At 40.7% G+C, this 22040-nt stretch overlaps 2 protein-coding genes and 1 pseudogene across 2 annotated transcripts; 1 reads left to right on the forward strand and 2 right to left on the reverse strand.

The window, feature by feature from the left end:
- The first annotated feature begins 2107 nt into the window (after nucleotides 1-2107).
- Nucleotides 2108-3599, forward strand: LOC116261462 (uncharacterized). The gene is made up of 4 exons (XM_031640234.2): nucleotides 2108-2539; nucleotides 2653-2723; nucleotides 3145-3216; nucleotides 3368-3599. The coding sequence occupies exons 1-4, from the start codon at nucleotides 2230-2232 to the stop codon at nucleotides 3491-3493; spliced, it is 579 nt and encodes a 192-aa protein (XP_031496094.1). The 5' UTR covers nucleotides 2108-2229; the 3' UTR covers nucleotides 3494-3599.
- Nucleotides 3600-9585: 5986 nt separating this feature from the next.
- On the reverse strand, nucleotides 9586-11793 carry LOC116260805 (alpha-amylase isozyme 3E-like). The gene is made up of 4 exons (XM_031639307.1): nucleotides 11663-11793; nucleotides 11067-11199; nucleotides 10143-10936; nucleotides 9586-9995 (listed from the first exon to the last, which is right to left on the reverse strand). The coding sequence occupies exons 1-4, from the start codon at nucleotides 11711-11713 to the stop codon at nucleotides 9744-9746; spliced, it is 1230 nt and encodes a 409-aa protein (XP_031495167.1). The 5' UTR covers nucleotides 11714-11793; the 3' UTR covers nucleotides 9586-9743.
- Nucleotides 11794-19944: 8151 nt separating this feature from the next.
- On the reverse strand, nucleotides 19945-21866 carry LOC116261253 (alpha-amylase isozyme 3D-like; annotated as a pseudogene).
- Nucleotides 21867-22040: the final 174 nt, after the last annotated feature.

Below are 22040 nucleotides of genomic sequence, written 5' to 3' on the forward strand. Positions count from 1 at the left end.
TTTCAAAACTTCGTGAGATTTTGTTGTTTTCTGCATTTTACCTATTTTTCTCATCAATCTTTGAAAATCTCACGATATCTACAGCATTGCTTCCAAGTTTATCAGTTGTACCAGATGGTCTGAACGTTTTAATTACTAAAGGCCAAAGTCATTCATGTTAACCACACATGCTCTGATCTGGTTTAGATTAAAACTAATAGCTCACAAAGTTCTTGTGATTGTTCAATTGTCAAATGTTATAAACCTTTCTACAGTTCTTGTGATTGAACCAATTGCCAAATGTTATAAATCTTCCTACATTCTGTTTCAGAGTAGATGTCAACACGTTAAGATGCCAATGAAGGTAAATATAGCAAAAACCTTGAAAAAAAAAAAAAGCAAGTCTAGGACTCTCTTGAAGAACATTTTATCTTCCAGTTGAACGCAGGAGCTACACTTTTTATGATGACAGACATTCTGGATTTACACCTTACAAGTTTGGCGCATTTGACAATAAGATTTTGCAAATTAAAAAATAAAGCAAAATTATTTGACTATGAAAAATGTTGCCATCAAGATCTTTTCGAGAGGGATTGATGAGTGCGAATCTTGAGCTGTGAGGACATAAGAATTGACATTTAGAACTTCAATTTCGTCATCTCATTCCGCTGTCCCCCATTTTCTGCACCCAAATACTAAGCATGAAAATACGAAAATATTAGGTATAATCAAAGTTAGTCCACAACAAGGTATCTAACAAATTCCACCTTCATATTTGCGAATTGATTAGTTGATGAAAATAAGCCCTCAATTTTTTGGTTTTATGATTATAAGAGGAGAGAGTGTGCTTGACCGTGTCAAACAAAGGCGGAGAACTTTCACATTCTCCTCTGTTTAGATTAATATATAACCTTCTCAAACTAAAATGATATTTTAGGTCATTCACTAACGGAAGGTAAAAATTTGAGTGGCAAAACTTGACGCATCCTTTCATATATGTACATTTTAATCTAAATTAAATATCGGAGAAAGCAATTTTCATATCAAGGGACATTTGAGGTTGATAACTTGATATTGAGGTCATCATATAAATAATGATCTCTCAACTCCCTTGTTGCTCTCTGCCTGTTTCTCGTGTATCGACATCCACAATTAAAATTTAATTAGAGCTCCTCAGCCAGAAAATTACTCCGACATTGTTGTCCCAAATGCATGATGGCCTACTAAAATAACCGATCTCTCAATAATAAATGGTGCCTGCTGGACCGCTTGCAAGTTGCAACTGCGTCTATGATCGTTTCTGGCTGGTTGGCTCTTTCTCTGTCGATATATATAATGAGATTGCTCAGAAATTTTACCAACTGTTGGAAAGTCCAACCCACAGTCTATTTGGCCCGCAAGTCTTCCATTAAAAACGGAGTTCTGTTTCCATAGCCTTCACATGATGTCGTCGGTGGCTGGTTGCTTCGTTTTGGACCAACAATTGGCTGAAGCCCCATTTTTTACTCACAAGAATATCTTTCATAGAAAAAATTGCAGCTGTCAACTTACTCAACTTTTAAATTGCTAAAAGAATCCAACCTTTTAAAAGCTTTTTGTTATTTGTCCACCTTTCAAAAATTAATATTAACCATCAACAAACAATCATTATATGGGCATTAATTAGCGATGGTTTATCGGAATTTGCTTCTTATGCATAAACAACATATAATATTTTTTCCATCACAAAACAGAGAATTAGTAGAACCACATATAGATGTTTTAAGTAACATGTAAGCTCTTGCTGCTAAGTGCATGAGAATTCATCAATCACCTATTAATTTAAGATGAATTTGAACCGAACTCCAAGAATTTACCTTAATTTAAAAGCTTGCTCAATTATTTCGTGCAAATTACATTGGTTGGCTCTCTCTTTGTGTTTGCCGGTGGACCAAGTCAACTGAAGCCATCCTCCCAACTAACTCATGGAAATGCCTTTACTCCTTCCAGTCTCTTTCCCTGACCCACGAAACATGCACTAATTAATTAGCTCTCTTTATATGTGATTAATTAGCTCCCTTTATATGTGTGTGTGTGTGTGTGTGGAACGGCGGACGTAGTCAAGCACAATCATCTAATCTAATGGCGATCCTTCTCCTGTAAATTGAGTGCCCGCTGATCATCCCAAGGAAGGGAGAGAGGTCTAATCGAAACGATGGCAAGCGCATATGAGTGGATGGCTCCCCCCGTTGTTCAACACCCTGCCTTCCCATGCAAACCCCTCTCCCTCGTTCAAAGGTCGCCAACCCCAGATCCTGTCTGCTGCAACGCCTGCAGTTTTCCCATCACTGGCTTCCGTTACAACTACTGCTCTTACAACCTCCACCCTTACTCTGCAGGCATTTCCCCCCAATCTCTACATTCAACATCCTCCCCTTCCTGCCCCCCCCTCACCTCGCCACCCTCATGTTCTTCCCTCCCTATCTGAGTGGGCAATTCACCTGCGACATCTGCAGAAAACTGGGTGGCTCTCACTGGCTCTACCGCTGCACAGTGTTCGATGACTTCGACACTCATTTAGGTACTCTCGCCCTTTCCTGATCGACGTCTACCCACTTGTTTAATTTCAGAAGCAACTTGTTGACCACTTGACGTTAAATTTTTATTTCCTGCCCTCCTTTGATGAAATAAAAGGTTGTGCGATCAATGCGGCGCAGCTTCAGTTTCGACTGCACCCAGCTCAATATTGCCCGCCAATGACTCCTGTAAGTTCATTTTTCCTTTCAGGAAGGAAGAAGAGAACGTTCTTCTCTCTCCCCCTCTCTTTTGGCCGCCAAGTTAACGCATGAAAACCATTCCCCGTTCTTCTGACGAAGCATGGAGCTTGGGTTTCGTGCAGGCTCCGTTTCCCATAGACACATATACGCCACAGGCATCGAGCTTGGAATAACATTGTCCGATGCATATGTGGTCTATACTTAAGTATTCCTTGAATTTATATTTATGAAGCCCTTTGGTAACAGGAACATACGAAGTACTGTATGGAAAAGATTCATAAAACATTAGATTCATTAATCAAATAACCCCTTACACCCTGGTCATCAAACGCGCCAGCCGAACTGCATTTTGCTTTCAATTTGAATGTCTCGTTTTCATTTTTATAACGATCTCATTCTTGTCTCCCAGGTCTATCGACCTTCTAATAGTGGTGGTGGTGGTGGTACCGCATACGCCTCAACTCCCTCGTCCGATCCCTGGGTATGCGTGCGTCTGATCTTGCATTTCTTTTCTACTCTTTCTCTCTGTTATGGTCGAATTTCGATTACAACAAAGGGAATTACATGAACCTTATAGCTTCTGAATTTCATCTATATGTAACGCTGACCGATCGATTTAACGTGCATTGCAGAAAAAAATCGGGAAGTGTATGTGGGCTGCCTTGCGTTTGTCTGACTTAGCCTTTGGTACTGGTGGTTTGATTAACCTTGGTTCCTCCCTCTTTGATACCCTGGATCAGCTGTTGGGAGACTCTTGAATTTCTGAACAGCACCACATAGACTAAGTTCTACAGCTTCATTCGAGTCTGCAGCAATATGTGTGTGACCTTTTCATGATGTGTAACCTAAATAAACTATAAGACTCTTTTCTGGTTTAGTTTACTTGGCTGTGTATGTGTTGAATTTTATTTGAGCTTCAATGTTTGTTTGGATTCTTGCTTCTAAAAAATCCTGCTAAATTATTCCAAATAAAAGTACTCGCCAGCCAAATTTAGAGTTTCTAAATTATAAATATCAAAATTGTTATGCAATAATGTGTACATATGGCCATATCGTAACTGGTCAAGTTAGGGGCAGATATCTAGTTAGATTCTGATAGGTGCTATGTTCTTGGGTGTTAAAGTGATGGAAGACATCATCTAATTTCAAGGGTGCACCGCTGCCATCGATGCAGCTTAAGACCCTGGAGGCAAGGAAAGAAGAATTGAGAGGACGTGACGAGGTTGCCTTTGAGCCTCATTTTGAGTGGTGGGGATGAACCTTTTTGCTCACCTAAACGCACTCATCAAACGAATCAGTGGATATGATTGTGTATTAGAATATCGAAACTGGCATATAGAACTATAAAGCATGGATTTTCTAAAATAAATTCTGTCATTTGTTCAAATTATGGATTCAACCCGATTGCATGCCTACAGAATCGATTGGTCGACTGGATATGGTCCTTGCGGCCTGCTTGATGCCAAAAACAAATTTGGGGTGAATCTGAAATTCAGATTGAGCATGGTCGAATCAGAATTCATCAGCGAGGGTCTATCTCAAATTATTAGGTCACGTTTATTCATTCTGGTAATTCACTTATTAGAAAAAGCTTTTCCGACAATTTTTTTTTCTTTTTTTGTCTAAATAGTTCAAAAAAAGAAGAGCAAAATTATATTTTAAACCAGACAGTCAATAATTTCGATTGAAAAAACACAAAGTCAATTTTAATGGAAGCATTACTTCCCGAAACAAGTTTCAAGAAAATTAGTAAACAATCAAGGGGACTGAGCAAAACAAGCTCTCTCTCTCTCTCTCCTCCCACACACACACACACACACACTATTAAGGAACGCAAGTGCAGTCTAGTCATTTTTAATGCAGGCACAGACATTTAATGTGTGTAACAACGACTATTTTCAATAGCACAATTCATACTTTGCCTTTCACTTTTTTGGGTCTCCCTTGCAAGCGAGAAGAACCAAATGTTCAGATTTGCAGTCAATGGTGGATAAAATGAAAAGCAAAATGTTCATTTGGACAGGGAATTACTCATCTATGGTAGGTCGGCTGACACTGATCCATCATGTGCTTTCCACAATTCCTCTACCAATAGCCACACTTTTACCAATTCCCATCAAGATTTACAAGGACATTTCTTCAATTATTCTTCCATTCTTCTGGAACGACCTGTTCCATCCCAATTTCAAAATCAAGAAAGAGATAGGGTTACTGCACTTACTCTAGCTTTACCATTGGACAAAGGATGACCTAGTCTTCCTGACTAGTGGTTGAAAAGCTCAAAACTCGTTCTTAAAAGATGCAATCCAACTCCCACTTTATTGAGAGATGAATACAATAGAGTAATCGCGATCTCAAAATGGGATAGTTCTAACCCATTCCATAACATGATCAACTCTTTCACATGGAAATGGGATAGTTCTAACTCGTACCATAACATGATTAACTCTTTCACATGGATGGAGGAAAATCGAAGCAATTTTTACATCTGTCATGTCTATCTTACACTCATGCCTGCCATGCCAAGCATGCTTTTTAAGCAATTGCTACGCAGACCATAACCGCCGTCTAGAGTTTGATTACATGTCTGGTTTGTTTTGGTGGACACTGTTCAAACACAAGAAGGTTTGAAGAAATGGGGTTTATAACTTGCATCTAATTGCCCTCTTTGTCCACAAGATAAGAAATCCACTCCTCACTTGTTTTGGTAGTGCAGCAAGTTTGAGCAAATCTTTCTTGCTACGTGGAGAACTCTAGCTCCAACAGTATCTACTGGGTCCGTTGCTGAAAAATTATTATTTGGTGCAAAGCATATTAATAGATCTGAAAGGTGGAGACTTCTCTAGAAGACCTGGCTGTTTGTATTTTGGTGGTCGATTTGGATTGTCAAAAATGATATTGGACTGCAACATACAATCATTCAGCCCTTGCATCCATGGTTTAAACTGAGGTTTATCTCACCAGAAGAGCTAACCACCACCAGTATTTGAGGAATTTGTTACTGCCTTCTATTGTTTCCCCTCCCGACACTCGTTGGAGGCTGGTGATATTTTGTGTGTGTGTGTGTGTGTGTGTGTGAGAGAGAGAGAGAGAGAGAGAGAGAGAGTTTGTGCTAATGGACCAAGTCAAGAAGCTCTCTCCTTCGCTCTCTCTCCCTCTCTCTCAATCAAGAAGCCATTGAATGCATTTAGTACTGCTTTCAGTATTCTCATCCTGTGGCCCACCGCAGTAATTAGCTGTGATTTCGTTCTTTCTTTGTATGAACCCAAAGCCTCTCATCCACGGATGGTGGCATGCATTTTCCGACTCACAAAGGCAATGTGGCACATTTATAATCCAGAAAATTAACTTGGGAGTCCATGGCTTCCAGGTCCCGATCAAACTGGGAGGAGACACCGACATGAATTGCCTCGAGGAAGGATTATTCGAGCACAGGAGTGCTCAGAAGGATTTTCGACGCTTCTTCCATCCGCGCTAGGGACTCTACATAGAATGGCTCATTCTTCATGACAACACTCAATTCAATGTAGAAAGATGGGTTTCATCCTGTGCAGGAAACAGGAACAAGATACATGACGTCTATCCTGGAACGACTTAATATGGGTCAACTATTTGCATTAACATGAAAAATTCCTAAGAGTTGGGATTAGATCAGTGTCACAGAAAATGAGTTTTAAATGATGTCGTTGCAGTGGTTAATAGATTTTGAAATAAATTTTTCAGCATCACACATCGTCTGCCCTGCCTTTGTCTGATCGCTGTTTTGTCTAGTTTTTTGTGGGTCACATTTTCAGCACAATAGAAGATTCAAGTTAATTTGAAGGATACTATGTAAAGGAGTTTGGGGAGATATTCACCTCATCAAAAGGGGAGGCGCAAGCTTTTATCTATAAGAAGAATATGGTCGAATCTCACATTACAGCATTAGCTAAAACGCATTACGTCATGATTGCTAAACTTCATTGCATCAATTCTTGGGAGGTTGAGCAAAAGGACCTCAATTATGGGCAGTTGGTGGACCATAAGGCTTCCTTGAACATGAATGTTTTGAGGGAGAGCCCAAATTATTTTTGTCAAATTGACTGACTGAAAACTGGGGTGGGGAACATCAATTTTTTGTGGTGGAGCTCGATGATATGTGCCCAAATTGGTGGGGGATGTATATATTAGCTTTCAGTTACATATGGTGGAGAAGTTCAAACCTTGAGACTTGCAGTTAGATTGCCAACATGAACGCAAAACAGAATTGAAACCATGATGAGAGTCATATATCGTAGTCAATAATAGTTAAAAGGGGACTCTTTTTGCATAAAAACGATAATCAATATTCGGCGATCTTTTATTTTCTTATAAAAGTCTCTTCTCATTTTCAGTTTTATGCCGATCTCACTCCCGCCTTATAAATGCAGGGGCGTTAGGAGGTACACCACGTGACTATTAGGAACAACACACAAAACTCTCTTCTCGCACTCTCAAGAGGGGGTTAGAAGCAACAAGGAAAAAGACAAAGATTTACGTGGTTCAGAATAGTAATCTCCTACATCCACGGTCGCACAGATCTTTTAATATTCACTCTCAGATGAACACAGACACTCTCAAAGAGAAGACAATAAAAAAACGGCGGCCCCCTTAACAACATAAGGATCTGTGGTATTGCATATGAGTGTCCAATATGGATCAAATTCCATACACTAACAGTGACCTCATTGGTGCCCTCATCATCGTCTTACTTGGTATATATGGTTCTCATCCTACATTTCTCCCCTTCTCTCATCTCTGTTATATGTAGTAGATTATAACAAAATGAACTGCATGGACCACATACGGCTTTAGATTTTAACATGCTTTTTCCAATTATAAAGAAATATAGACGCTGGCCGGTGTTGTTGCCTTGGATAGTTTATAACTCAAGTTTTGACATTAACCCCTTTACATCCGAGATTCCAAGCAAGTACTACAAGAGATCTCTTTCTTAAGAGGATTGAAGTTGAACTCATGAATGACCATGTGACATCAACTTCATGTTATTTAGTTTTACATATTTCAAAAGAGTGTATATATATATATATATATATATATATAGAGAGAGAGAGAGAGAGAGGGTAAATATTTAGTTGTCAAGTTGCTTGACCGAACTGCCATTACTATTCACTCTCAATCTATTATTTTCAAATATCACATTTGGCGAAGAAGTCTAAATATTTGGGCTTGAAGTGGACAGCTAGGATGGACTGCTGGTCGGCCTGGCCCGATAACGAGTCAGGTCTGGGCTGGCCGAACATCTAAAAACCAGGTTGGGGCTCAGTCCAACTCGAAAAACCGTAGCCTGAGCATGGCCTGATTAAATTTTAAAATATATTTATTAATATAAAATAATATAAAAATATAAATAATTATAATAAAATATTATAAATAAATAAATATGTATATATATAAATTAGTAAAAAAAATAAATTATTGAGCTAGAAATCGAGCTTAGCGAGCCCACCCAGGCCAGCCCGAATACCTTTTTCCCCGGCCCGAGTTGGGCTGGGTATTGGGTACCCAGCGGCGGCACTGGTCTGGCCCTATACCCAGCCTGGGAATTGGATGTGAGAAATTCAAGTCTAATATAAAACCATGACAATGGCTAATGGCTATTAAAAATGTGCTTTTGCATAAAAATGATAATCACTATAGGATCTTTCAATTTCTCACAAGTACACGTATAGGCAATTAACAGGAGCCAGGGCCCCGCTTCATATCTTACTTGAAAAATAAAATTTTACTTGTTACAATTTCATAAGAAAATTATTTTGACAATAATAATAATAATAATAATAATAATAATAATGGGCCCCGGCCTTGTGGCAATCGGTCCCTACAACATTTGGCGCCCCCAAAAGGAAAATCATGGGTCGGCTATGTATAATTATAAACAAGAGGTTTGAACTCATGTTGCTTAGGGTTCCCTTGGATTTCTCATCCCCGTAGATTTATAATTAAGTTTGTAGGTTGGAAAAAAGGGGATAACGATCGATTGAAGAACTTGCATTGCAGAAAAATGTGAGGAGGTGTATATGGGAATTTTGCCAGTGCTGTTGATCCTGTAGTTGACATTGGTGTTGTTGATCATTTGAATTTGCAGCAATATGGACGTGACCTTTTTATATGAAATGTGCATTGCATTTCTTGAAATCAATACCAACTTTTGGAAAGTCTGAATTCCTCCTTGTGAAAAATCGTATTACATATCCAAATATACCAGCAGGTTACCAAGTTTTTTATCATGACAATCGCAACCGTAAAATTTTTAGATTAATTTCTAAATAAAGATCGAAAGCTGGCTTTTAAGCAATTACATTTTGGCCTGGTCGTCCAATTACAGATCTCTATCTTGAATACCAAGGATGAATTTTCTGAAATAAATTCTTTGTTTCGTGCAAATTATGTATCAACCCAATTGCATGAATGCATATATAGTCGATCAATTAGGAATGCTGGGCCGCTTAGATATCACCCATTTCCATTCCGGGGACAGTACATGGCAAATGCTTGCGAACCGATTGTGCGATGTTAAGATTGTATTGATTCCATGGAGGGGTGCTTGTTCCTGTCAATATTAGTGGAAATTTACAGGCAAATTTGTTTTATTGCCAACCGTAATGCCATCTTCCTCTCTCTCTCTCTCTCTCTCTCTCTCTCTCTTTCTATATATATATATATATATATATATATATGTATATATATATACTCGGATTCTTTTACCAGGTGGGTGCCACCCCTTTTAAAGTTAGATTGCAATGTCTCTAAAGGCTTCAATCAAAGCAGAGTGGCGGAGACTAATTAAAAATGCAATCTGTAATTTAGTATCATAAATGACTAGAAAACAAGAACAATAACGAATGAAGCCTTCAATTGGCTTTCAGAGAAAGAAAGAAAGACAAGATAACAGCTAGGAAGAAAAGAAAGAAGGCGGAGGAAGCAGGAATGAGCTGAGCCTTCTAATTGATTTGTCACGCCTACTCATTAAATCTTCTCCCAGACCGCGTAATCCTTCCCAGCAGCAACCATACGGAACCCTGGAGGAATGAGACCGCCGGCGTCATACCTGGACCCGATCTTCGTAATCACCTTTCCATCAATCTTAGCCACATACAGATCCTTCTCTGCACCCAATATTTCGACGGTGCTTCCCGCCTTGATCCCATTCTTTTCCCTTATCCCCGCAAGCAACTTAATCTCTTTCCCCAGTCCCCAATCAAAGTAGTGATCATAGAACTGCAAAAACCAAAAGAAAGAATACACAAATAGATGTAAGAATGCATAATTAAGACGATTCTTTACCTTTCCGGTGAACCGCTGCCCGGAAAAAGAGTTTCCAGCCTGAGCGGAGAAGTGCTAGACAGAGGAAGTAAGGCTACTTACGATTGAAGGTATGCCAGGATGCGTGAGGATGTACGCGTATCCCTGCATGACTTTGTCCCCTGGGAACGGCCAGTAGTTCTGGGTCGACCCCGTGTCATGGTTGTCTATGAATGTCACCGCCTTCTCCGGCGAGATCCCAATCAGTCCCGACGGCCTCCCCTGTGAATCCTTCAACCGCCACAGCTCGTCTTTGACGGCAGATTGCAGCACTCCCTTGGTGGTGAAGTCGAACGCCGTTGCGACTCCACCCGCACCCCGCACCCAATTGTCCAGCTCCCTTCGGTGTGCTTCCGGGCCTTGAACTGGATCCGAGCCCAGGGAGCTCCAAACCTCGCCCACCACGAACTCCGGACGGGCTCGCTGGATGTAGCCTCTCGTCACATCCGTGGAGTATCCCTTGGCGAAGTCGAGGCGCCACCCGTCAAAGCCGACGTCGGTCTTGAGCCAGGTGAGCCAGTCGGTCAGCTCCTTCTGCACCCTCTGGTTCAGGTGGTCGATGTCTGGGGCGGGGCCGTAGCTATCTCCGGTGTCGTAGTTGCCGGAACCGTCGGAGTACTGGGTGTCGTCCTTACAGATGGACCAGGCACCCCAGTCCAGGCTGCCGTCGCCCTTCCCTCCCTCGAACGCTGCCCAAATTCCTCGCCCGTCCTTCTTCGCTGCCGTCCGGTGGTTGATCACCACGTCCGCTAGGCACTTTATGTTTGATGCATGGAAAGCCTTTATCAGGTCCCTCAGGTCCGCCTCGCTCCCATACTTTGATGAATCGAGGTCGTAATATCTCCCCGGCAAGTAACCTGCTTGACCCCAAAGCGAAACAGAGACGAGTTTTCGTGTTAAATGTCTTCATGATCTCAAACACAACGTTTGGTAAATGATATCCCGATGAAACTAATGAGGCCATGGAGGAATATATGTTTGGCTCACCTTCAGGAGAAGCCGACTGCGAAGGAGGAGGAAGCCAAACATGGGTGACGCGTGCTTCTGCTATCTGAGGCACCAAATTCTTGAGAACACGATACCATCCTTGGGTGTTCTTGGAAGATTGCCAATTGAAGCCCTATAGAGAGGTTAAAAAGAAGGCATCGTATCAGTGCCCAAGACAATGTAGCCTAATACAGCATTAAGAAAAACCAACTATGAAGAAGATATATATATGTATGTGTATATATAAGCTTTATTGCTTATTAAGCTCAACCTCTGACATTGTTCCTACCTGAAAGAGAAGCTGGGCATGAGAAAGCTGGGAGAAGGAAAGCAAGAAAAGAAAGAGAACGGGCAAGATGAAAGCGAGCAAGTGTGCCACGCTATGGGAAGCCATTGAAGAGAAATAAGGGAGTAAGCTATTGAGCAGCTCTGATCTGCCCTTCCTGGCCTCCCTTCATGGGGTTTTTATAGCAATGCAGCATTAAATGCTCTAACGATATAGAAAGCGCAGATAGAGATCATAGAGATAGGGAAAGCAGAAAAAGTAAAAATCAGAAAACAAAAAAGGCCCTTAACCAGACAAGGCAGCCCGTTACCTGCATTGAAGGTGTGGCGGGGAGAAGAACAGGGGCGAATAGGTTTGGCATGGTTTAGCTGCCATTATCGCACACAAAAAGTGGGACGTCATCCCGGGACCCAGAGGTGCTGGACTTACGCTTAACTGCTTCGATCGAATACAACTGCGAATCGGCGTCGAAGGAAAACTGGATGAGAGAAAGTGAGATAGATGAGCCCAATCTTGCACTAAAGGCAAGAGATGAGAGAGCCTTCCTCCAAATTTACTACGCCAACGGATCTTTACGCCATCGCCGGAAACTTATCTGTGGATCATCTGATCACTGCTCTTGCTTTTACACGTACTTTTGGGAATCGACGCTTTTGAAGCTTATCTTGTTTGCCATTAATGCTAAGAGGGCATCAGTTACTTGTATAAAGATAAGGTCGATATATAGGTAGATGGTCAAGGCTCTTCCTGTTGTTCATCAACTTTAGTATGCGGCGGCGGCTATCTCGGTTGGCCTAATAGGCGATGTTTGTTGTGATATGTACGTCAGCCGGTCAGGATTCTGTTCTTTTGTCTTGTCGGTCACGTTCATGCCGTCAGCCCATTGGTCTGAATTTCCATGTTCATCTCATCCCCCTCGCAGATGCACCTGATCATGAGAAAGGTCGACAAAATTAGTTTATTATCCTTTTCTCTTTTCAAATGCAAACTCTACGTAGGACTTGAAGCCAAGATGTTGCAACTGAAACAGAAGATTACTGCACCAAAATTTAGTGACATGAAGTCAAGTTCTTGGATGAGATTATTAAACAAAACGGCTTCTTCATAGCAAATGAAATCAAAATATCACCAAGTCAAGTTAAACGGCTTTGTTGAAATTGTATTGCACCCAATATGCATCTGGTTCTGATGAACTCATACACAGAAGAACCTCCTATCCTTGATGTGGTCGAAAAAAGGGCCACCGAAACAAACCAAAAAAGGGCCACCGAAACAAACCAATAGACAAGGAAAACTTCGTGCAAAATTACATTTTATAGTCTCCCCTTCTTTAAGAGAAACCATGGAGCTTGTTCACGATCATTTATAAGTTTTTAACCATGACTAATTAAATGATGGGGATGTTCATTTTCCTATTCGGCTACGGTGTCTTCTTCCGTCCTGGGCAATTGTGTTGCTTCATCTATCTATTCTCTCCCCACCTATCTTATTTCATTTTACGTGCAATTGTCTTGTATATTTTGTCTTTTATTTTTATTTTTGTGGTTTGATCTTGTATTTAGGGAACATCTAATTTTCATTTTATGGGCTTTTCTCTCTCTCTCTCTCGCTATATATATATATATATATATATATATATATGCATCTATTGCCCCACTCATAATACCCTCTCATCATCCCACCAACAGACAAAGGCCTTAAATTCACATATTGAAATGATGGCAAGCCCGAGAACAAATGGAAATCTGTAAATGTGCAATAATATGTACGTCGTCAGGATTTAACAATACATCCACCGATGGTGGCATGCATTTTCCGACTCACAAAAGCAATTGGGTACATACATGTACATGATGCAGAAAACTAACATGGCTTCCAGGTCCCGATCAAACTGGGAGGAAACATTGCCTCGATCAAGGACGAATCCAGGATTTTTTTTTATGGGCGGGCCAACAATCCAACCTCTGGATCTGAGTAGGGCTAAATTGAATTTTAATCCAAAAAGTACATGGCGCAATTAAAACATTATATTTTTTTCAATGTAATTTTTTTTTCATTGGTCAGGGTGAAGCATGGCCTAGGCGCCCCCCTCCCTCCCTCCGCCCCCTGGCCTCCATGAAGGCATGCAAACTATTTTTGAAGCAGTGGTGTGCTCAGAAGGGATGGTCGACGTTTTTACCCTTTGCGCTAAGGGCTTAATATCGAATTGCTCATTACGGCACTCAATTCAATCCAGAATGATGGGTTCCATCCCCTGAGCAGAAGTGTATTGTGCCGGCAAACAATAACTGGATATGAAACATCTATCTTGGAACTGCTTAATTATGGGTCAACTATTCGCATTAACATGAAAGATTCCTACAGTTGAGATCAGACCAGTGCCATAGAAAATGACTTTTGTTAGAAAAGAACGCAAAAAAAAAATGGTAAAATACAAGTTAGCGGAAAAAAAGGGAAAAAAGGAAGACATTTTTTTTTAACTCCAAAACCAAAAAAAAAAAAAAAAAACAGAAGAGAAAGAACACGACTTTACTGGTATTATACCGGAAGACTTGATTACGATGGCGATGATGTTGTGTGGTTCCAAGGAAACTATGCTGTTTGGTCATCTTCGTGCTTCAGTACATCATCGCCCTCACCACTCATCAGTACTTTCCTTTTGTATATATATATATATATATATATAATTTTAAGGGAATTCTTTTTATGTACTATTCATTACTTTTCTGGCGAACCGCTGCTCGAAGGCATGATGTGCCCTAATAAGGCATTCATCGAATGGGGTCATTCAGAAAACTAAGAGATGAGAGAGCGGAGATGAGCCCAATCTCGCACTGATGGCAAGAGATGGGAGAGATTTCCTCCAACCGGTCGTTACAACATCGCTGACAACTTTTAATCTGCGGATGATCTTATAATTCTGATCACTGCTCTTGTTCAAACACCTGCTTTTGAGAATCAAGGTTTTTGAATCTTATCTTGTTTGCCATTAACGCTGAGAGAGCATGGATCGGTTGCTTACACATAGCTATTGTAGATGAAGCCTGAAGGCTCTTCCATCCATCTAAACAGAGTGTTAAGTATGTAGCTGCTATCTCGGTTGGCGTCACAGGCGATGTTTGTTGTACTGTATGTAGTCGATATTATGTTCTTGTGTATCCTTGTTCACGTCCTTGGCGTTATCCCATTGGACTGAATTTCCGCGCTCATCTCGTCTCCCTTGCAGATGCACCTGATCATAAGAAAGGTCACAAACACATCAACTCTAAACCCTTTCCTTTCTATGTATGTCCATCTGCTCTTCCTCCACCCTCCTCTCTATCTGTCTCCCCTCTTCTCCTTTTTCTCCCCATCTTTTCCTCAACATGGTCCGGCAATGAACCGGTCTGGTAGTCACCGCTTTCTCTGTCTTCCAATGGCATAGAGACCGAAGGATCATTCACGTGCCGAGTTTCTTTGCCAGGTGCCAAATGATTTTAACGAAATGAGAAAATGAACGATGTTGATGTCATTCAAGGGCACAGCTTATGGTGCTTCTTTCTTCACCTTGACAAGTCAGGAATTAAAGAGAAACAACTTACAAACGAACTAAACTCCAAGGAGAGTTTGATCGAACGAGCCAATTTCGCCAACTGTATCAAGTTTATCGCCATCTCTTGTTTGATTCCCTGGCTTTATAAGTTATTTTTTGAAGTCGCATAGCTGGACATAAAACTAAATTTTATGCGTAGATTGTTTTTTAGTTGTTCAAGCGGTCAACTTAATTATTAATATTTCACAACTTGCTACATATATATTTATCAGAAAGGCTAATCAATTATTTGACATAAACTTCATATTTACCTAGTTTTGTGTGTGTGTGTATATATATATATATATATGTATATATATATATAATAGGGGGAAAGAGAGAGAGAGAGAGAGAGAGAATAATTAGTTGCCAAATTGAATGACCGAAGCGCCACTACAAGTTTGGCACATTTGACAATAAGGTTTTGCAAATTAAAACATGAAGCAAAATTATTTGACTATGAAAAATGTTGCCATCAAGATCTTTTCGAGAGGGATTGATGAGCGTGATCTTGAATTAACATCTAAAACTTCACTTTTGTCATCTCTTTCTGTTGTCACCCATTTTCTGCACCCAAATACTGAGCATGAAAATACGAAAATATTAGGAATAATTTAGCATTTTGACATGATCTAGGCAAAGTTAGTCCGCAACAAGGTATTTGCGAATTGATTTGATGAAAATAGGCCCTAAAAATGGATACCCGTTTGGGTTTTATGATTATAAGAGGGGCGAGTGCGATTGATCGTGTCAAACAGAGGCGGAGAGCTTTCACATTCTCCTATGTTAAGATTAACATATTACCTTCTCTAACTAAAATGAGATTTTAGGTCATTCAGCTACGGAAAGAAGAAATTTGAGTGGCAAAACTTGACGAACCATCTCAAGCCAAACCCAGTCACGCATCCTTTTAATCTAAATAATACACGGTAAATGTAAGCTCTTATCTGTCACACGATGAAAGCAATTTTCATATCAAGGGACATTTGAGGCTGGTAAATATTGAGGTTGTCATATGGACGACGATCTCTCATCTCCCTTGTTGCTCTCTGCTTGTTTCTCGTGTATCTTCATCGACAATTACAATGTAACGTATTAGTGCCCCTCAGCCAGAAAATTACTCGGGCCCCTTGTCCCAATAATAAATGGTGCCTGCTGGACTGCTTGCAAGTTTCAACTATGTCTATGATCGTTTCTGGCTGGTTGGCTTCTTCTCTGTCTACGTAAAGAGATTGCTCGGAAATTTTAACAACTGTTGGAAAGTCCAATCCACAGTCTATTTGGCCAGCAAGTCTTCTATTAATGGAGTTCTGTTCCATAGCCTTCACGTGATGTCGCCGGTTGCTCGTTTTGGACCAATAATTGGCTGAAGCTCCGTTTTTTCCTCAAAAGAATATTTTCATAGAAAAAATTGACTCCGTTTTTTCCTCAAAAGAATATCTTCACAGAAAAAATTGGCTCCTTTTTTTCGTCAAAAGAATATCAGCTGTCAAGTTTTAAATTGCTAAAAGAATCGAACATTCTAAAAGCTTTTTGTTTTCTGCCCACCTCTCTGCCTTACCCACGTAGAACGCTCAAGGAAAACATACCAGATTTGCTGATTAATCATTAAAACTAAGGCTCTTTTGCGAGAAAGGGGATGATACCTCCTTTGGTTTAAGAAGCAAAGAGAGATGACTCGATCGGTCCCTATTTTTAAAGGTCTTCCGATACTGATCATGCATGGCACTAACTTGGATTCACTATAGATTCTCAACCAAGTCATCGTAATTATGAGTTCACTTCCGTTACCCTCATGAAAAATAAAAAAATTACTCATATGCATGATTTTCAAGAATTGTCATTTGGCCTGCGTACAGATTTTAAAAATTATATATATATATATATATATATATATATATATATATATAGCGAACAGACCCTTATATGCCAGCCCTTATATATTCATATCAAGGCTAAAAAATTAATATTGACCATAAAAAAACAATCACTATATGGGCATTAATTAATGATTGTTTATCAAAATTTGTTTCCTAGAAGTAAACAACATATAATATTTTTTCAGCAGAGAGAGAATTAGTAGAACCACATATAGATGTTTCTAGGTAACATGTAAGCTCTTGCTGCTAAGTGCACATGTAAGTTCATTTTTCCTTTCTGCCAGGTCTATCGACCTTATAATAGTGGTGGTGGTACCGCATGCGCCTCGACTTCCTCATCCGATCGCTGGGTATGCATGCTTCAATGTTGCATTTCTTTTCTACTCTCTCGCTCTGTTATGGTCGAATTTAGATTACAACAAAGGGAATTACATGAACCTTTTAGCTTCTGAATTGCATCTATGTGTAATGCTGACCGATCGATTTAACGTGCCTTGCAGAAAAAGATCGGGAAGTGTATGTGGGCTGCCTTGCGTTTGTCTGATTTAGCCTTTGGTACTGGTGGTTTCATCGACCTTGGTTCCTCCCTCTTTGATACCCTCGATCTTCTGTTGGGAGACTCTTGAATTTCGGAACAGCACCACGTAGACTAAGTTCTACAGCTTCATTCGAGTCTCCAGGGAATTCTCTTTGTTGGAGTCTGTGTCTCGTCTTGTGTAAGGAAATGTATATATTTTGTCATTTGGCTACGACATCGTCCTTCGTCTACGGTTAGGTGATTATGCCGCTCCGTCTTCCCATTCCCTTTCCACCCTTTTTATTTTGTTTTACAATACATTGTATTGTATATTTCGTCTTTATGGACTTTTTGTCCTCAAATTTTTGTATTGATTCCCATTTTATCGGCTAAATCAACTATAAGAAGTTTTCTTGGTTTGGTTTACTTGGCTGTGTACGTGTTGAATTTTATTTGAACTTCAATGTTGGTTGGGATTCTTGCTTCTAAAAAAATCCTATTGAAATTCTCCCAATAAACAACTCACTGGCCATTCAAATTTGGAATTTCTAAATTATAAATATCAAAATTGTTATGCAATTAAGTGTACATATGTTTCAAGCACCATATGGTAACTGGTCAAGTTAGCGGCATGTAGGAACGCAGGTCTCTAGTTAAATTCTGATAGGTGCTATGCCATTGATGCAACTTATGACCCTATGACCCTAAAGCCCTCAATTTCAACGAGGCCCTAACTCATTCTAAACATGATCATCTCTTTCACATGGAGGGAGGATAATGGAAGCAATTTTTACATCTCTCATGTCTATCTTATACTGATGCCTGCCATGCCAAGTATGTTTTCTAAGCAACTGCTACGCAAACCAGAACCGCCGTCTAGTGTTTGATTACATGTCTGGTTTGTCGACCAACTGTTCATAATTGATGCAATTAAGTTTGGCAATCTGGACGTAATGCGTTTTAGCTAATGCTGGAATGTGAGAGTCGACCATATTCTTCTTATAGATAAAAGCTTGCGCTCCCCTTTTGATGAGGTGATTAAGTGGTAGCAGACAAGCCTATGGGTCCTCATGCACACTGGATATGGCTCTCATCCTACATTTCTTTCCCCTCTCATTGTCTCCATCTCTCTCTTACACTCAAATAATAGTGACAAATATATAAAAGTAATTGCCTACACGTTAATATATAGCTTCGAAAATTTTATCTACGATATCAAACTTCAGAAGTTCTTTTTTTTTTCACCTTCAATCTACATATGGCTGGACACCTGGCCGAAGTGGCCGTAAAATGTGGCATAGGTTTTTTCCAGCCACTAGGAACAAAGTCAAAGTATGGATGTCAAGTTAGCTCAGATATTTAATCCGACTCTTTTAGAAAATATGATACGAAAAAAAATTAGTATCCAATTAAGAATTAGAACGGATTCAGATTTCTTCAGATTAGGATTTAGATATGATTTTTTTTCATTTATATTCAAATCCAAGATTGGGATTTAGATATGATTTTTTTTTCATTTATATTCAAATCCAAGTTTGAATCTCTGAGTATATGGATATATGAAAACACAGATATTTTTAAGAATATATTTAATTTGAATTCAATCCATTCACATATATAGGAGCCAGGGCCCTGCTTCATATTGGACTAGGAATAAAAAATTTTACTTGAAATATTTTGGCAAAAAATAATAATAAGAACAATAAAAGAACAATGGGCGGCCTTGTGGCATGTATAATTATAAACATGAGGTTTGAACTCATGTTGCGACCCCATAGATTTATAATTGATTTTGTAGGTTGGAAAAAAGGGGATAACGATCGATTGAAGAACTTGCATTGCAGAAAATGTGAGGAGGTGTATATGGGAATTTCGCCAGTGCTGTTGATCCTGTAGTTGACATTGGTGTTGTTGATCATTTGAATTTGCAGCAATATGGACGTGACCTTTTTATATGAAATGTGCATTGCATTTCTTGAAATCAATACCAACTTTTGGAAAGTCTGAATTCCTCATTGTGAAAAATCGTATTACATATCCAAATATACCAGCAGGTTACCAGTTTTTTATCATGACAATCGCAACCGTAAAATTTTTAGATTAATTTCTAAATAAAGATCGAAAGCTGGCTTTTAAGCAATTACATTTTGGCCTGGTCGTCCAATTACAGATCTCTATCTTGAATACCAAGGATGAATTTTCTGAAATAAATTCTTTGTTTCGTGATCTGTACAGTAGGACTCCATTCCCTGATTTAGGGTTGCTTGTTCCTGTCAATATTACTGGAAATTAACAGGCAATTTTGTTTTAATTGCCAACCGTAATGCCCTCATTTTATATATATATATATATATACTCGGATTCTTTTACCAGGTGGGTGCCACCCCTTTTAAAGTTAGATTGCAATGTCTCTAAGGCTTCAATCAAAGCAGAGTGGCGGAGACTAATTAAAAATGCAATCTGTAATTTAGTATCATAAATGACTAGAAAACAAGAACATAACGAATGAAGCCTTCAATTGGCTTTCAGAGAAAGAAGAAAGACAAGATAACAGCTAGGAAAAGAAAGAAGGCGGAGGAAGCAGGAATGAGCTGAGCCTTCTAATTGATTTGTCACGCTACTCATTAAATCTTCTCCCAGACCGCGTAATCCTTCCCAGCAGCAACCATACGAACCCTGGAGGAATGAGCCGCCGGCGTCATACCTGGACCCGATCTTCGTAATCACCTTTCCATCAATCTTAGCCACATACAGATCCTTCTCTGCACCCAATATTTCGACGGTGCTTCCCGCCTTGATCCCATTCTTTTCCCTTATCCCCGCAAGCAACTTAATCTCTTTCCCCAGTCCCCAATCAAGTAGTGATCATAGAACTGCAAAAACCAAAAGAAAGAATACACAAATAGATGTAAGAATGCATAATTAGACGATTCTTTACCTTTCCGGTGAACCGCTGCCCGGAAAAGAGTTTCCAGCCTGAGCGGAGAAGTGCTAGACAGAGGAAGTAAGGCTACTTACGATTGAAGGTATGCCAGGATGCGTGAGGATGTACGCGTATCCCTGCATGACTTTGTCCCTGGGAACGGCCAGTAGTTCTGGGTCGACCCGTGTCATGGTTGTCTATGAATGTCACCGCTTCTCCGGCGAGATCCAATCAGTCCGACGGCCTCCCCTGTGAATCCTTCAACCGCCACAGCTCGTCTTTGACGGCAGATTGCAGCACTCCCTTGGTGGTGAAGTCGAACGCCGTTGCGACTCACCCGCACCCCGCACCCAATTGTCCAGCTCCTTCGGTGTGCTTCCGGGCTTGAACTGGATCCGAGCCCAGGGAGCTCCAAACCTCGCCCACCACGAACTCCGGACGGGCTCGCTGGATGTAGCCTCTCGTCACATCCGTGGAGTATCCTTGGCGAAGTCGAGGCGCCACCCGTCAAAGCCGACGTCGGTTTGAGCCAGGTGAGCCAGTCGGTCAGCTCCTTCTGCACCCTTGGTTCAGGTGGTCGATGTCTGGGGCGGGCCGTAGCTATCTCCGGTGTCGTAGTTGCCGGAACGTCGGAGTACTGGGTGTCGTCCTTACAGATGGACCAGGCACCCCAGTCCAGGCTGCCGTCGCCCTTCCCTCCCTCGAACGCTGCCAAATTCCTCGCCCGTCCTTCTTCGCTGCCGTCCGGTGGTTGATCACCACGTCCGCTAGGCACTTTATGTTTGATGCATGGAAGCCTTTATCAGGTCCCTCAGGTCCGCCTCGCTCCATACTTTGATGAATCGAGGTCGTAATATCTCCCGGCAAGTAACCTGCTTGACCCAAAGCGAAACAGAGACGAGTTTTCGTGTTAAATGTCTTCATGATCTCAAACACAACGTTTGGTAAATGATATCCCGATGAAACTAATGAGGCATGGAGGAATATATGTTTGGCTCACCTTCAGGAGAAGCGACTGCGAAGGAGGAGGAAGCCAAACATGGGTGACGCGTGCTTCTGCTATCTGAGGCACCAAATTCTTGAGAACACGATACCATCCTTGGGTGTTCTTGGAAGATTGCCAATTGAAGCCCTATAGAGAGGTTAAAAGAAGGCATCGTATCAGTGCCAAGACAATGTAGCTAATACAGCATTAAGAAAAACCAACTATGAAGAAGATATATATATGTATGTGTATATATAAGCTTTATTGCTTATTAAGCTCAACCTCTGACATTGTTCCTACCTGAAAGAGAAGCTGGGCATGAAAGCTGGAGAAGGAAAGCAAGAAAAGAAGAGAACGGGCAAGATGAAAGCGAGCAAGTGTGCCACGCTATGGGAAGCCATTGAAGAGAAATAAGGGAGTAAGCTATTGAGCAGCTCTGATCTGCCCTTCCTGGCCTCCTTCATGGGGTTTTTATAGCAATGCAGCATTAAATGCTCTAACGATATAGAAAGCGCAGATAGAGATCATAGAGATAGGGAAAGCAGAAAAGTAAAATCAGAAAACAAAAAGGCCTTAACAGACAAGCAGCCGTTACCTGCATTGAAGGTGTGGCGGGGAGAAGAACAGGGGCGAATAGGTTTGGCATGGTTTAGCTGCCATTATCGCACACAAAAGTGGGACGTCATCCCGGGACCCAGAGGTGCTGGACTTACGCTTAACTGCTTCGATCGAATACAACTGCGAATCGGCGGTCGAAGGAAAACTGGATGAGAGAAAGTGAGATAGATGAGCCCAATCTTGCACTAAAGGCA

This window comes from Nymphaea colorata, chromosome 9 (genome assembly GCF_008831285.2).
Source record: "Nymphaea colorata isolate Beijing-Zhang1983 chromosome 9, ASM883128v2, whole genome shotgun sequence".
NCBI lineage: Eukaryota > Viridiplantae > Streptophyta > Magnoliopsida > Nymphaeales > Nymphaeaceae > Nymphaea > Nymphaea colorata.

Coding starts and splice junctions, on each gene's coding strand:
- LOC116261462 (XM_031640234.2), top strand. CDS start 2,230: ATGCAAACCCCTCTCCCTCGTTCAAAGGTCGCCAACCCCAGATCCTGT. Junction 2,540..2,652: donor TGACTTCGACACTCATTTAG/GTACTCTCGCCC, acceptor ATGAAATAAAAG/GTTGTGCGATCAATGCGGCG. Junction 2,724..3,144: donor ATTGCCCGCCAATGACTCCT/GTAAGTTCATTT, acceptor CTTGTCTCCCAG/GTCTATCGACCTTCTAATAG.
- LOC116260805 (XM_031639307.1), bottom strand. CDS start 11,713: ATGCCAAACCTATTCGCCCCTGTTCTTCTCCCCGCCACACCTTCAATG. Junction 11,200..11,662: donor CCGCCACACCTTCAATGCAG/GTAACGGGCTGC, acceptor ACCTCTCTATAG/GGCTTCAATTGGCAATCTTC. Junction 10,937..11,066: donor GCAGTCGGCTTCTCCTGAAG/GTGAGCCAAACA, acceptor GGGGTCAAGCAG/GTTACTTGCCGGGGAGATAT.